This window comes from Diabrotica virgifera, chromosome 8, assembly GCF_917563875.1.
Source record: "Diabrotica virgifera virgifera chromosome 8, PGI_DIABVI_V3a".
NCBI classification, from domain to species: Eukaryota; Metazoa; Arthropoda; class Insecta; order Coleoptera; family Chrysomelidae; genus Diabrotica; species Diabrotica virgifera.
In genome coordinates, this window is record NC_065450.1 from 94,072,780 (window position 1) to 94,088,573 (window position 15,794).

At 36.1% G+C, this 15,794-nt stretch overlaps 1 protein-coding gene and 1 long non-coding RNA gene across 2 annotated transcripts; both read left to right on the forward strand.

The window, feature by feature from the left end:
• Positions 1-662: 662 nt before the first annotated feature.
• On the forward strand, positions 663-1,498 carry LOC126889744 (uncharacterized). The gene is made up of 3 exons (XR_007700159.1): positions 663-772; positions 991-1,084; positions 1,180-1,498. It is a non-coding gene; the product is annotated as an uncharacterized LOC126889744 (long non-coding RNA).
• A 1,573-nt stretch (positions 1,499-3,071) lies between these two features.
• Positions 3,072-4,457, forward strand: LOC126890210 (uncharacterized). The gene has a single exon (XM_050659064.1). The coding sequence runs from the start codon at positions 3,072-3,074 to the stop codon at positions 4,455-4,457; it is 1,386 nt and encodes a 461-aa protein (XP_050515021.1).
• Positions 4,458-15,794: the final 11,337 nt, after the last annotated feature.

Consider the following 15,794-nt stretch of genomic DNA (forward strand, 5'->3'; position numbering starts at 1 on the left):
TGGTGTGTATTGGTAACACACTACCTTTTTGTTTTAGGTGGCGGTGGCGATAGATGTTTGTCGATGTCCTATCCAAGCATAATAGTTAATGGTTAATTTTTGGTCGACATGATGCTTTGTGGATAATACATCTAAATGGTCAACATGTTGTGTGTTTTGTGATTCTCTTTCCCTATAGAGAGATTTGATGTACTTATGGTGTTACAAAAACAGAATGAAGTATTAGTAAATATTGTAATTAATAGTAAATACTATAGTAGTAGTAATAAATATAGTAATTTTTATTTTTTTGTGGGAATCGTTTATGTAGACACACGTGATTTCTAAAAAAATAGAAATAACTCGTTTAACGATTAGCCGAATTCCTGAATTAATCATCTACATCGTATTACCTACTGTTTATCTGTTGTGTTGTTTTATAGCGACATAAATGGGTACTAATTCGAATATTTCTGTTGTAGGTACTTTACCCTAGACTGGAAATTTTCACTCCTTGCACTCAGTTTTTTCCTCATTATTTCTCGTCTTGTTACTAGTGTTTAACGGATGTTGTCGAGTCATTATAAAATATGGCAGTGTCCGTGTTTAAAAGATATTTCTGCTTTATACATACGGCGAGCCATATGGTTTGTTTTTCGTTGTTTTAAGGTGAAGGGACTTGAGGTTAGCGAAAACCAAATACTTTGGCTTCGGAGCTTCTAGACAATTGACAGTTAGAATTATTGGGGACTTAGAAATTTTACACCCGTATTTTGAATTTCTCTAATAGATGGTTTGTTTAAACCCTAAAATTTCCTTTAAGGTTTTTTCTTATTAATTGAAAACAATCATTTTTGTTTAAGAATATTTTTATTATGTGAAATATTTATGTTTTTCTTTGGTAGTAGGTACCTATATACTGTTTTTGATGTGGTAATAATATAACTTTTATAATAATGGTTAATTATTTGACTGTAATTTATAACTTTCCTATGGTTAATTATTTTATAGAGAATTTCAAAATACTGGTAAAATTGCTAAGTCCCCAAGAGGTACCGAACTATAAGTAACATATCCTATACATATAGGTACATATTATTATAAGGTACCTACATGAAGTTTTTTATTTAAAATATTGCTAATATGTACTATATAATTAGGTTAATAAGTATATTTTGAATTTAATTTACATTTATATAGATAATCTACCAAGCGAAGTGAGGTTTTTCATTTACTGTCTTAAACTCAATGATGTATAAGTTGTATATGATGTATAAGTAGTATAGGTACAATATGTATACTTTTCAAATTGCCCGCCAAATCCAGAGAACTGTCAATTGTCTAGAAGCTCCGAAGCAAAGTATTTGGTTTTCTCTAGACGCAAGTGGTGAAGGGATGATGGGCGTACTAGCCAGCCCACTTAAAATTGAAACCTATGATAAGAATGTATTGCAGTTTTAAGGAATGTGTAGATATTGGATATTATGTTTTTAAGTCAGTCGAGTTTGTAACATTCTTCGGATAACATCCAAATAAAACTTTGTTTTAAGCTACACTTGCGTATTTTTAATAGGGGTAATTTTCTGCAATCGAAAGTTATTTTCTATAATTTAATTTCGAACCTATAGGGATCTTTGCGTGAAGTAACTCGTGTACATCCCAACGTAACATTTTGGCGACCGCGATAAGGACTTAGATATATACGGGTGTGCTTAAAAGTTAGTTGTTTCCGCTTATTTTGGTGTAAACTTTTTTCCGGCGAATAAATTCGTTTGTCGTGAGGCTCGGCCGAAGTTGTTACCCTTGTAAGCGAGAAATATGGCATTAGAATTAGAAACAAAACGCCGAACAGTGCTTCGTACTGCTTTTACGACAGCTGCTAATGTTTTGGACAATTTGTTATCTGAAACGGTGGACACTCGACCCTGGCAACGAATTAGTGTACAGTGGGAACGTTTACAGGTTAAGTACAATGAGCTTTGTGTCGTGGAAAGTGCGGTGTTTGAAGCTATGGTCGAAAAGGCTTCCGAAGCAGAATTAATCAGTGAGATGGAGGCAAAGGATAGATACAGCACACGCTACTATGAACTGAAGTACAAATGTGAAGACAGACCCAGTTTAGTAAGTTCAGAGTCATCACTAAAAGGTAAGCGTAGTTTTAAATTACCTCCAATCGAATTCAAGAAATATTCTGGGGACTTGATAGATTGGCTTCCATTTTGGTCGCAGTTCAGAGTAGTGCATGATGATCCATCGATTGATTTAAACGACAAAATAGCTTATTTGAGACAAGCCACTGTAGACGGTAGTAAGGCCAGACGTTTAGTGGAGAGTTTTCCTGCAGTAGCCGAAAATTACTCAAAAATTATAAAGAGTTTGAAGTCTAGGTTTGGCAGAGAGGATCTCCAGATTGAAGTATATATTATGGAACTCTTAAAGTTAATTTTGAGTCGAGTTTCTAGTAGTTCTTGTAATGTTTCTGCACTATATGATATGATAGAGAGTCAACTTCGTTCACTTGAGACCTTAGGCATAACTGCTGACAAATATGCGGCAATATTGTATCCCCTTATTGAGTCATGTTTACCGGAGGATATGATCAGACTATGGCATAGATCTTCACAGTTTTTAAGGCCTTCTGGTTCCGTATCCATGCACAATGTCGAAGAATCTGCAGAAGTTTCAACTTTAAAGACAAGATTAAGTGGGCTAATGAGTTTTCTACAAAATGAAGTTCAAAATGAACAAAAAATTAATTTAGCAACGGAAGGTTTTGGTTTATCGACTGAAAATAAATGTAAATCCAATAAACTGGTTGAAAAGAAGAATATAAAATCACCAAAGCAAGGACTGATCAGCCATCAGCGACCGCTGCTGGGTTGATAAATTATGAGGTTGACAGATGTATTTTTTGCGAAGGACAGCATGACAGTATCAATTGTTTTAAAGCACAAAAATTGTCTATGGAACATAAACGACGTACATTGTCAGAAAAGAAAGCCTGTTTTCGATGTTTGAAGGTGCTACATTCTTCGAAGAAATGTAGAGCACGTTTGAATTGTATTTTGTGTTGTAAATCCCATGTTGTTTTGATGTGTCCTGATTTACCTGTTAACAAAATTGATACATCGACCTCAAGTATTAGCCGCTCGGAAGAAAATAGGTCTGAGGATCAGACGCTTGCGAATTTGAATAATACACAGGTTTTTTTACAAACTCTGCGAGTAAACATAAGAAGTGCACATGGTACTAAACAAGTAAGGGCACTTATTGACACTGGATCGCAGAGAACATATATTTTACAGCGTACCGCACAAGAAATGGGTTTTTCTGCTAAAGGAACGGAAAATATCGTACATACGTTATTTGGCGGTAAAAGTACTTCTGAACAACGACATAAATTATACAAAGTAACTGCGAGTGAAGGAGCTTACTCTTGTTCATTTGATGCCTTAGATCAACCAAAAATTTGTGCAGATGTCTCTCCTGTTTATCACGCCCCTTGGGTTGAGGAACTTAGTGACATGAATATTTCGCTCAGCGATGTCGGACATATAGCACCAATTGAGATTTTGTTAGGAGCTGATGTTGTAGGCAAATTGTATACAGGGAGGAAATATCAGTTACAGTGTGGTCTTGTAGCAGTTGAAACTTTGTTAGGTTGGACTCTTATGGGCAAGGTGCCGGCGGTTGCTTCTAATTTCAGCACATCTATGATGTCGATTGCGTTGTTTGTTGATAGTTCTTCTGTGGTGAAACTCTGGGAGCTTAATATTATTGGGATAACCGATCCTGTAGAAAAATTGGCACGAGAGGTGGCGGCCAAGGAGGCTAAGAATTTTTTCTATGAGACTATCCGATGTGACAACGAAGGTAGGTATGAGGTTATGTTACCTTGGTTGAACAAGCATCCTTTAATTTCAGATAATTTAGTTGTCGCTAGAAGAAGGTTAGATACTACTTTAAATAAGTTGAAAAAATCCAATTTGTTTGAATCGTATAATTTAATATTCAATGAGTGGTTGAACGAGGGTGTGATCGAAATAGTAAATAATCCGGAAGAGAATAATTGTGTGCACTATTTGCCTCACAGGCCCGTTATTAAAAATACTAGCGAAACCACGAAAATTAGGCCAGTCTTTGATGCATCATCTCATGAACAGGGTCGTCCTTCTTTGAACCAGTGTTTAGAGGTAGGGCCTAATCTTATTGAACTTATTCCTTCTGTGTTATTACGGTTCAGACAACAAATAATAGGTGTTGTGTCGGATATTCGAAAGGCTTTTCTTCAAATTTCTGTACATTCGAAGGACAGAGATTTTTTGAGGTTCCTATGGGTAAACAATGAAGGAAAGGAATTTGTATTTCGACATAGGAGAGTTGTTTTTGGAGTCAACTGTAGTCCATTTCTTCTGGGTGCTACTATAGAATTTCATTTGATAAAGGCGCTGGAGAAGTGTTGTAATGATATGCCGTAGTCTAAAAATACAATTGAAAGGCTTATGATTGGGTTCTATGTAGATAATTGTGTGACTAGTGTTACTGATGAGAATGAGTTGAGAAAGTTCGTATCAGAAGCAACTGCCATCATGGAGGAAGCTAAGATGGATTTGAGAGGGTGGGAGTCTCTGGTAGTACAAAAACAGTTGTCCCTGTTCTTGGTCTTCTCTGGGACTCCTCAAGAGACACACTAAAAATCAATGGTGAAATTTTTCAGGGAGTGGTCGGAAAAGAACCCATAACTAAGAGACTGATGCTTTCTGTAGCTCAGAGTATATTTGACCCTATTGGTTTTACCTGTCCAGTATCTCTGTTCTCTAAACTGTTGCTGCAGAAACTTTGGGAAAAGCGCCTGGGATGGGATGCACCAGTCGAGAATGACATGGCTGAGGAATTTTGTCAATGGGTTACTCATCTTCCTGAACTGTCGAGTATTGAGATTCCACGTTGGATCCAGGCTGGGCCCATTGAAGCTGACCATTGGAGTTTGCACACCTTTTCAGATGCAAGTAAGAAAGCTTATGAAGCCGTAGTGTTTTTGAGAGTTCTTCGGAATGATGGTGTTTCGATTTTTCTTGTAGCAGCTAAGAGTCGTGTGGCTCCTTTGAAGAAGATTTCTATACCTAGATTGGAACTGTTGGCAGCCACTATTGGTGCTAGACTTTATCAGTCAGTCAAAAGACAATTTTCTCAGCATGTTGAGTCTTATTTTTGGAGTGATTCCACTACGGCTCTTTCTTGGATTCAACGTAAGGATGACTGGTCTGTTTTTGTTTTTAATAGAGTTCAGGAGATTAGAAATTTAGCCAATGCTGAGTATTGGAAATATGTGCCTGGTTCTCTCAACCCTGCCGATCTTCCATCAAGAGGCTGTGGTGCTCGGCAATTGTTCGAATCTCGATGGTGGGAGGGCCCGGAATGGTTGTACAGAAACGAAAATTATTGGCCCCAACAAAAAGTAGAGGTTGATGAAGAAGAAGTCGGCACTGAGAAAAAGAAAAAAGCCATTTCGTCACTATTGAATATGACGTCCGACGATTGGCACCTGCGTTACTTTTCTCAGTACACAAAACTGTTAAGAATGATGGCTTGGACGCTACGATTTTGTTACAATACGAGAAATTCAAATGGAAAACTTACAGGCGAATTGGTCGCGGAGGAAATCGACAAAGCCGAAATGTTTGTGTTGAAGTTAGTGCAGAAAGAAGAGTTCGGTTCAGATACGAAACGAATTTCCTCGCTAAACACGTTTGTTGATGAATTTGGACTTATACGTTTAAAAACTCGCATTACCGAGATAATTGACACGGAAGATTTTCGTCTGCCTATCTTACTTCCGGGTGAACATTTTATAGTGCGCAAGTTGATTTTGAGCTTACACAAAAACTCTTGTCACGTTGGTACACAGGGACTGCTTAGTTTGCTCCGCGAAAAATATTGGACTTTAGGGGGTAGACGGATTGTGCGGTCCATTTTAAAAGAATGTGGTGTGTGCAAGAGACAAGATGGGAAATCGTTCGAAGTACAAACGCCTTCATTGCCGGCCGATAGAGTTCGAGATGCTGCAGTGTTTGAGATTTCCGGGGTGGACTTAGCTGGGCCTCTTTACTTGAAATCGGGCGAGAAGGCATGGATTTGTTTGTTCACTTGTGCCGTTTATCGCGCAGTTCATCTGGAACTCGTTACCTCCTTGTCAACAAATGCATTTATTCAAGCTTTCTGTCGCTTTGTTGCCAGTCGTGGACGCCCGAGAACGGTTTATAGTGACAATGGAACGAATTTTACGGGACTTGAGAACGCGCTTAAGCAATTGGACTGGAACATGATCGCGGAATATAGTTTTACACAACGTATTAAGTGGCGTTTCAACCCCCCTACAGCTGCATGGTGGGGTGGATTTTGGGAGCGATTAATAGGTATTGTGAAAGGACTTTTGCGGAAAGTTTTGGGTCGAGCGTCTTTCAATTATGAAGACTTATTGACATTGTTGTGTGATTGTGAGAGTATAGTCAACTCGCGGCCATTGACGTATATTTCGGATGATCCTACTGAATTAGCCGCGTTGACGCCAGGTATGTTTTTACGTGAGTAAGTCAGTTACGAGTTGCCGGATTGTGATTTGCTAGAGCAGAATTCTCTCACACGCAAAATACGCCGTTTGCAAGAGTTGAGAAATCGTTTGCGAAAAGGATTTCGTGCTGAATATCTGGCTCAACTCAAAGCGGGAACGAAGAAGACGAAAGTGTCTAAAGTGTCTATCGGGGATGTCGTTTTAGTAGGCAACGAAAACATCAAGCGTCTTCAGTGGCCTTTAGGAAGAGTTATTGAACTTTTACCCGGTAGAGATAATCAGGTGCGATTAGTTCGTCTTGCGACGGCACAAGGCCAACTTCTGAGACCGTTGCAAAGGCTTTACCCAGTGGAAGTCGTGGAGGCAGTTACTGCTGGCGAGAATATCCAGGGTATTACCCTACGGGATGCGGCTCCAGAGACAGTGCCTCACGAGAACGGTGGTCAGCTCCAGGCTGAGGAAGAATCAAGTGAAATAAGTGCGGGAGTGACAAAAAGCAGAGCACCCGATTTAAATGAAAGATGTACGCGAAGTGGCCGGGTAGTTAAAACTCCTGTAAGATTCAAGTGACATTTTCTTGACTTGATTTTTTCATGACTCTGTTTGTTTTTGATATATTTTACTTTTCACTTTATTTGATATTTTATTGTAATTTTTCGTGACTCTCTGTATTTTTTTGAGAAATTTTGTCAAATTCCCCAAGGTGGGAGAATGTCGAGTCATTATAAAATATGGCAGTGTCCGTGTTTATAAGATATTTCTGCTTTATACATACGGCGAGCCATATGGTTTGTTTTTCGTTGTTTTAAGGTGAAGGGATGATGGGCGTACTAGCCAGCCCACTTGAGATTGAAACCTATGATAAGAATGTATTGCAGTTTTAAGGAATGTGTAGATATTGGATATTATGTTTTTAAGTCAGTCGAGTTTGTAACATTCTTCGGATAACATCCAAATAAAATTTTGTTTTAAGCTACACTTGCGTATTTTTAATAGGGGTAATTTTCTGCAATCGAAAGTTATTTTCTATAATTTAATTTCGAAACTATAGGGATCTTTGCGTGAAGTAACTCGTGGACATCCCAACGTAACAGATGTCTTGGATAGCCAGACATGGAGAAGGGCTAGGAAAAATGTTAGCAGATTGATTTCCGCCAGCTACTCGGCGGAATAATAAGCTTTCCAGATATACCGTACCAATAGTAATTTTTCAGTATCCTGTGTTAACTTTAAGTTAAGTAACCTAGAATTTTAGACCCTCACTGATCTTGACCTTACCGAATTTTACCCTCACGAAAATGTCCCTGTTACAGGCGTTTGATACGCGGTAGTTATCACTAGCCCTAAGAAAATGATAACAAAACTATTACCATCTATCTCCCATGCGAGTGTGTCATCCCGTATTTCTAATGTCTAACAGTGTTGTTGCAATACCCTTATGTCACTCCAGATTTCTGACGTCAGAATCCTACAGCGTAAATGAGAGATATTTTTCAAATGTAAACTTGCATTTGGAAAAAACTCGCATTTATTTATTATTCTAATGTTTTGGCAACGCTATGGGATTCCGAAGTCAGACATCTTGAATGACGTATGGCATATTTTTGTAGTAGAAAAAACTATAGTTAAAGAGACCTATATCTTAAGATATCTCTTAAGATATATCTTAAGATTTTGGAATCTATCTCCCAAAAACAGATTGTTCTCTAACGGTTTATTACGATTGCACCATCTACACCTTCTCTCTGACTTGCTGTCAATTTTAATCTCTAATGTAACAAACCAGCCCCTTGTGCGGCGCCTATGTAAGGAATGCTGGAACTTGGAAAGTGTCACCCACCGACACATGGCGATCAGAGAAAGCAGTACGTACATAGTTTTAGTCGCTCTAGTGCCCTAATTTGTGTCGTTTGAGTGTTCATTCAAATACACCATTCGATCATTTATCGTGATTTTGATTGTAAAAAACCCTAAACCTGAGATTAATTATAATTATTAGTAACATTACATATACACTCAGGTGCACCCACTTAAAAATTTTGTCAATTTTGATGTCTCGAATTTCCCAAACCTGTTGTCCGATTTAAGTAATTTATTACTATGTTATAGCCTTATTCATTAACAACATCGCTGTAATAATATTGCTAGACAGGTAAACTGTCATTGTATACCGGGTGTATGAATCAAACTGTATTTTATTCTAAAGTTCGCATCGCTCTGTGGACTATTCTAGCATTTATAAAACACTAAAATTAAAACCCAACTATAGCCTCAGGTTTTCTTAAAATTCTGTTTTTAGATTCATTCGCTTATGTTGGATAATAAAAAAGTTAGGTAATTTAACAACTGGCCATGTTCATCATCAGTACAGGGTGATTCGAAATAAGTGCGAAAAACTTTAAGTGGTAAATTTATGGGGTATTATGACCGATCATATCGTCCCCTGAATACTATAACTAGGTAACTCGAATTTTGGCTATTTTGAGTTATCCATTCGTACCCACACAATTTTGTACGCTCTTTTTAATGGTATAATTAGATAAGTGATCTGAGTATCCATAGCTGAGATATTTCGTTACAGAAACTAGGTAAGTTCGTAAATTTGAAAAATTTTAATACTTTAAGTACGCAGCTTGAGATATTCAGTTGTAAATCTGACAACGTTGTACGGTACACGTACTTAACTTGAGATATCTAGTTATAGACGGGGCTAAATTGACTTACCAAATGTCACTTACACGTTCGTCTCGAGATATCCAGTTGTGTGTTATACAGCAAACAAAGTTTTGTGACTAAAATAGTGGTTTTTGTGTTATTTAACAATAATAAAGACAATATAATTATGTCATCGAGGAGTTTAAAAATACTACAGGTTGCACTTGACCAAGCAGAAAAGAACAGTAAGTTTGATTTTAATTATTTAACCACATGAAAATTGTTTCAAAGTTAGGTTATGTATAATTTATTTTGTTTATTACTGGTAACTATTAATTTTTATTTGATTGTATACCCATACGTCAGTAGTTTTGTATATATCAGAGTAAATTGTTAATTTTTTTTAAACAACCACTACAATGTTATTTTCTTTTCAGTCATAGAAAGCCCCACAAACATTCGGATAAATGCAGACACCGAATTAACCCTGGAACAGTCTGTAGAGCAAGATGTACTTTTTGGTAAGTTATTTGAATGATACTTTTGAAATATAATTTATAGTTTATTTCTATTTATATAGGTGAAATACAATTGGAATGTGTACCCATACGTCAGTAGTTTTGTATATATCAGAGTAAATTGTTAATTTTTTTAAACAATCACTACAATGTTGTTTTCTTTTCAGTCATAGAAAGCCCCACAAACATTCGGGTAAATGCAGACACCGAATTAACCCTGGAACAGTCTGTAGAGCAAGATGTACTTTTTGGTAAGTTATTTGAATGATACTTTTGAAATATAATTTATAATTTATTTCTATTTATATAGGTGAAATACAATTGGAATGTGTTACTGGGGAATCTGAAGCTGGACCTAGTGCGTCAAATGTAAATGATGAATTGGAGTCCGATTTTGAACCTTACTCCCCAATCAATTCAGAATACAATCCGAGTTCATCAAGTGAATCTTCTGATAGCGATACTGACCTAATAAACTCTACATCAACAACAGCTATCCAATTAGATGGTATGGAAGAAACTCCAGTAAAAACAGACAGATCGAGAAAAAGAATGCGTAATCCACGAGCATGGAAAAGGAGTGTTGCTAAGCTAAAAAGGCAACAAGGAGAAATGTATATTTCTGCTACGGGTAAACATATACCAGGAGTTGCAATGAAAGATCCGTGTCCAATTAGATGTAGACGAAAATGTAGTGAAAAAATCTCGCACGAGGAGAGGCTGATGGTTTTTAGGAGATACTATGGACTCGAATCGTATGAAAGAAAAAGGGATTTTATCCACGGTCATACTGAGAAGACAACAAAAAAATGGCACACTAAGGAAAACTCAAGACGTAACAATACGATAACGTTTTTCTTACCACAAAATACTAAAAGAATTCAGGTGTGTAAAACAATGTTTGTTAACACACTTGGAATTAAAAAAGGGGTCATAGATATTGCCATGCAGCATAGAACGAACGAAAATACAAGTTTAGAGGACAAAAGGGGTAAGCATGTAAAGAAGGTCACACGACCCGAAACATTAGAAACTGTAAGATGTCACATTGAGAAGTTCCCAGTAATGTCTTCGCATTACTGCCGCGCGAAAACACAGCGAAAATATTTATCTTCTGATTTAAATATAACTCTAATGTACTCGATGTATAAAAAAGAATGCGCTGAGAAAAATCAAGAAGTTGCTAGTGTTTCTATTTATAGGAAAGTATTCAATGAGGAATACAACCTTGGGTTTTACCGTCCAAGAAAAGATCAGTGCCGCATTTGTATGGCTTATAATACCCCTACAAATGACAAGAGCGCCCTGGAAACTCAATATCAAGCACATTTAGTAGCAAAAGACAGAGCTCGAGATGAAAAAAGATCACGAAAACAGATGGCAGAAAACTCTAATGGAAAAATTGTGAGTTGTAATTTCGACCTTCAGCAAGTTCTTCTTGTACCCAGTGATCCTACCAATAACGCATTATTTTATAAACAACGTCTAAAGACATTCAATTTTACTATTTATGATGTTGTTTCGAAACAGGGAGATTGCTTTTTGTGGACAGAGGTTGAAGGTAAACGTGGCAGCTGTGAGATTGCTAGTTGTCTTTACAGCTTCTTCATTTTCAAATCTTTACCTAATTCTGTTGAACAAATTTCGTGTTTTAGTGACAGATGTGGGGGACAAAACCTTAATAAGTTTGTGGCTAGCATGTGTTTAACGGCTGTACAAGAGATTCCACACGTGAATAATATAGATCTCATGTTCTTAACGGTGGGACATAGCCAAATGGAGTGCGACTCTATGCACTCAGCTATTTCTACGGAACTTAAAAGGGTTGGTAAAGCAAACTGGCCTCAAGACTGGAAAACTATTGCTAAGTGCGCTAGACGAAAGGGTGATAAACCGTATATTGTACACGACTTAACACAGGAGCAAATACTTGACTGGAAAACTCATGCAGAACGGAATATGATTTTTAGAAAGGAAGATCAGAACCGCCAACCAGTGCGTTGGCAGAAGATGTGTTGGATGCATGTTTCTAAATCAGCCCCTTTTATTCTTAGATTTAAAGAAAACTTTGACGACGATTTCAGAGTTCTAAACTGCATAAGGAAAACTAGAGCTACTTCACTAAATTCTCTGAGACCCTTGTATCAATCTAAAATACCGATTCAGTTAGCAAAGTATAATGATCTTATATCACTCTTTCACATGAATCCTCCGGCACTTTCAAACGAATATAGACATTACTACGAAAACCTTCCTTTTGTGGGGGATACACGCGGAAAACCTAACGCAGATTCTGAAAGTGAAATAAGCAATAGTGAGTAACTTATGTTTTCTATAATTATTATATTAATATGTTTATAAATGTATCTTGTACTACATTGAACTAATAAAAACTTATTTTTGTTCTTATACTTCTTCTTTATTCTTATATTTATTAACTTATTAAAACTATATATGTCGATTTTTGTCTATTTGTGTTAGTGCTACAAGTGGATATCTCACATTTTATCAAATTTGTTTCAAGAAATTATAATATTTTTGTTGTTACCAATAAAAAGATTTTAGCTCATTTAATATACTATCATTTTAGAACCAAATGCACAAGTTCTGCTATCATTTTGTGATTTTTTTTTCTGCTCAAAACTTTAAATTGATATCCTGAGAAACGACTATTTTCAAGTTACCTAGTTATAGTATTCAGGGGACGATATTACCCTATGCAAGCCGATGGTGAATATAAAATTCTTAATTGTATGTCCAAAAATGTGCAATAACTACGTCTTAAAACCCACCAAATTTGATTTGCATATCTTAACTGGTTTTAAAGCAATAAATAAATCGTCAGTTTGTAAAAAAAAATAAACATCCCGTATCTCGGAAACGAAGCGTTTGCGAACATATGATTATAAAGCAAACTGTCATTATTTTCTCATGTAAAATTACCCCTTACAGTTTGTCACACTTATTAGAAACACCCTGTACTGATGACGAACATGACCAGTTGTTAAAGTACCTAAATTTTTTTATTATCCAACATAAGCGAATGAGTCTAAAAACAGAATGTTAAGAACTATAGTTGGGTTTAAATTTCAGTATTTTATAAATGCTAGAATAGTCTACCAGGTAATGCGAACTTTGAGAAAAAAACACAGTTTGATTAGTACATCCGGTATATAATAACAGTCTACCTGTGTAGCAACAATATTATTACAGCGATATTGTTAATGACTATAACATGGTAAAATAATCACTTAAATCGAACAACAGGTTTAGAAAATTCGAGACATCAAAAATAATCAAATTTTTAAGTGGATCGACTTTTTTGCACCTGTATGTGTTCGGCTACCAATATATTTATGTAATAAAAAGATGAAGTTTTTCAATTTTTAATATTGAAAATATTAAAAATATTAATAAAAGATTTTTAAATTGAAAAACTTATTGGTATATTTTCCTGGTGACATCTCCAAGGCTTCTACAATTTGCAAGCCAAATGGATGCTGCAGTGAAGACAAAGGGAAGGAATTCTACACTATATGCAATTCACATCCCCGTCTGCAGCTTGGTAAAGTTCCAACGGAAAATGCACCTAGTTACTCTACGGAGTAATACGAATATAAAATAAAAATGTATACATTTTTATTCAGTTGCAATGCGAAGGCAATCTCATCGGAGAGAGCGCAGGCTTGTTCTCCATATACTAACTGACCAGTACCAAGAGCTTTTCCCACACATTGCAATTGAAACAAATAAGGTAGGTGACTAGCGTCATCTGGCAATTAAAAGATGAAGTTTTTAAATCCTAAAAGCAACATTAATAATATTGAAAATATTAAAAATATTACTAAAAGATTTTTAAATTGAAAAACTTATTGGTACATTTTCCTGGTGACACCTCCAAGGCTTCTACAATTTGCAAACCAAATGGATGCTGCAGTGAAGACAAAGGGAAGGAATTCTACACTATGCAATTCACATCCCCGTCTGCAGCTTGGTAAAGTTCCAACGCAAAATGCACCTAGTTACTCTACGGAGTAACACGAATATAAAATAAAAATGTATACTATTTTTATTCAGTTGCAATGCGAAGGCAAAACAATCTTACTTTTCAATTAGAATACGGAGTGCAATCCAGCTCTCCGAATCGCGATTTTCGATTCTTATTGGAATCTCATCGGAGAGAGCGCAGGCTTGTTCTCCATATCCTAACTGGATTTTGGGATTGATTTTGGCTTTTAGGATTGAAAAACTTCATCTTTCAATTGCCAGATGACGCTAGTCACCTACCCTATTTGTTTCAGTTGCAATGTGTGGGAAAAGCTCTCGGTGCTGGTTAGTTAGGATATGCAGAACAAGCCTGCGCTCTCTCCGATGAGATTCCAATAAGAATCGAAAATCGCGATTCAGAGAGCTGGATTGCACTCCGCAAAAGTAAGATTGTTTTCCCTTCGCATTGCAACTGAATAAAAATGGTATACATTTTTATTTTATATTCGTATTACTCCGTAGAGTAACTAGGTGCATTTTCCGTTGGAACTTTACCAAGCTGCAGACGGGGATGTGAATTGCATAGTGTAGAATTCCTTTCCTTTGTCTTCACTGCAGCATCCATTTGGCTTGCAAATTTTAGAAGCCTTGGAGGTGTCACCAGGAAAATGTACCAATTAGTTTTTCAATTTAAAAATCTTTAAGTAATATTTTTAATATTTTCAATATTATTAATGTTGCTTTTAGGATTGAAAAACTTTATCTTTTAATTGCCAGATGACGCTAGTCACCTACCCTATTTGTTTCAGTTGCAATGTGTGGGAAAAGCTCTCGGTACTGGTCAGTTATTATATGGAGAACAAGCCTGCGCTCTCTCCGATGAGATTCCAATGAGAATCGAAAATCGCGATTCAGAGAGCTGGATTGCACTCCGTATTCTAATTGAAAAGTAAGATTGTTTTGCCTTCGCATGGCAACTGAATAAAAATGGTATACATTTTTATTTTAATTTATGTAATAATTTGTCACCCATCGTAGCTCTTGTATCTTTTATCTGGTCTCCAACTCGTGGCGTTTATTTGAAAATTATCGGTGAATAAAGCTAGTTTTGCTGTGTTTTGGTAGTTATAATGAAAATCGCCTTAGAAAAAGCGTGTTTCATAAATAATAATTATTAAATTAAATGTAGTAATGAATTCAATATTTGAATTATTAAATTACTTAGTTTTGGACCCTCTTTCGCCGGTGTTTATGTGAAAAGTGAGTTTCGGTAGCTTAATCGGACTATTCTCACTATAAGATCGTTAACACAAGTTAAAAATAATTAAGTGCTTTGCTAATTACATTTCATATTCCGATACAATTATTGTGGACCTATTGTTTGTCTACAAGTAACACAGTGAGTCGGTAATTATAGTATTCGGACATAATTCGCTTCGGTATATAATTAGTCGACATATTGTTCAGTGGCGTAGCTAGCCCCACGGGGGCCCCATATCAAAGTTTGTCGCGGGGCCCTTTTCCCCCGCGACAAAAGAAGCAAAAACGCTTGTATAAAATAGAAACATGTTTTATTGCCACTGAAAATTTTACGATCTTATGGACAAAGCTTACAAAAAGTCAGGAAAAAACAATAACAAATACAGTTTACTGAAATTGCATAAATCGTCAATATTAGTAGATACCAAATAAAATATAATGAAATAAAACAAAACAATTTATTGCAAAATTTAACTAAATTGCAAATTACATAATACAACCTTAGGAACTAATAAGTTCTGCGTATAACACCCAAATATAGATAATAATAATAAACCTAATAAACTCTAATAAACCAAAGTCGAAAAATAGATTTGAATTGTCGAGACTCATTGTTTGAAAACAGATTCAGTTTTTTTCAATGCAAGGATGAATGAACATTGAAAATGAGATTAAACAAAGAAAAAGCTCTGTGCTTATGATATAACGGCGAGCGGCCGGCAAATACACTTCTCCAAGAAATTAACGTACTTATACCACCTTAAAAGTAGATCATATTTGAGTTCTCGAATTTCATAACACCTGTTGTCCGATTTAAGTGATTT

Excerpts from the sequence above, each read along its gene's own strand:
- LOC126890210 (XM_050659064.1), top strand. The coding sequence starts at position 3,072 with ATGTGTCCTGATTTACCTGTTAACAAAATTGATACATCGACCTCAAGT.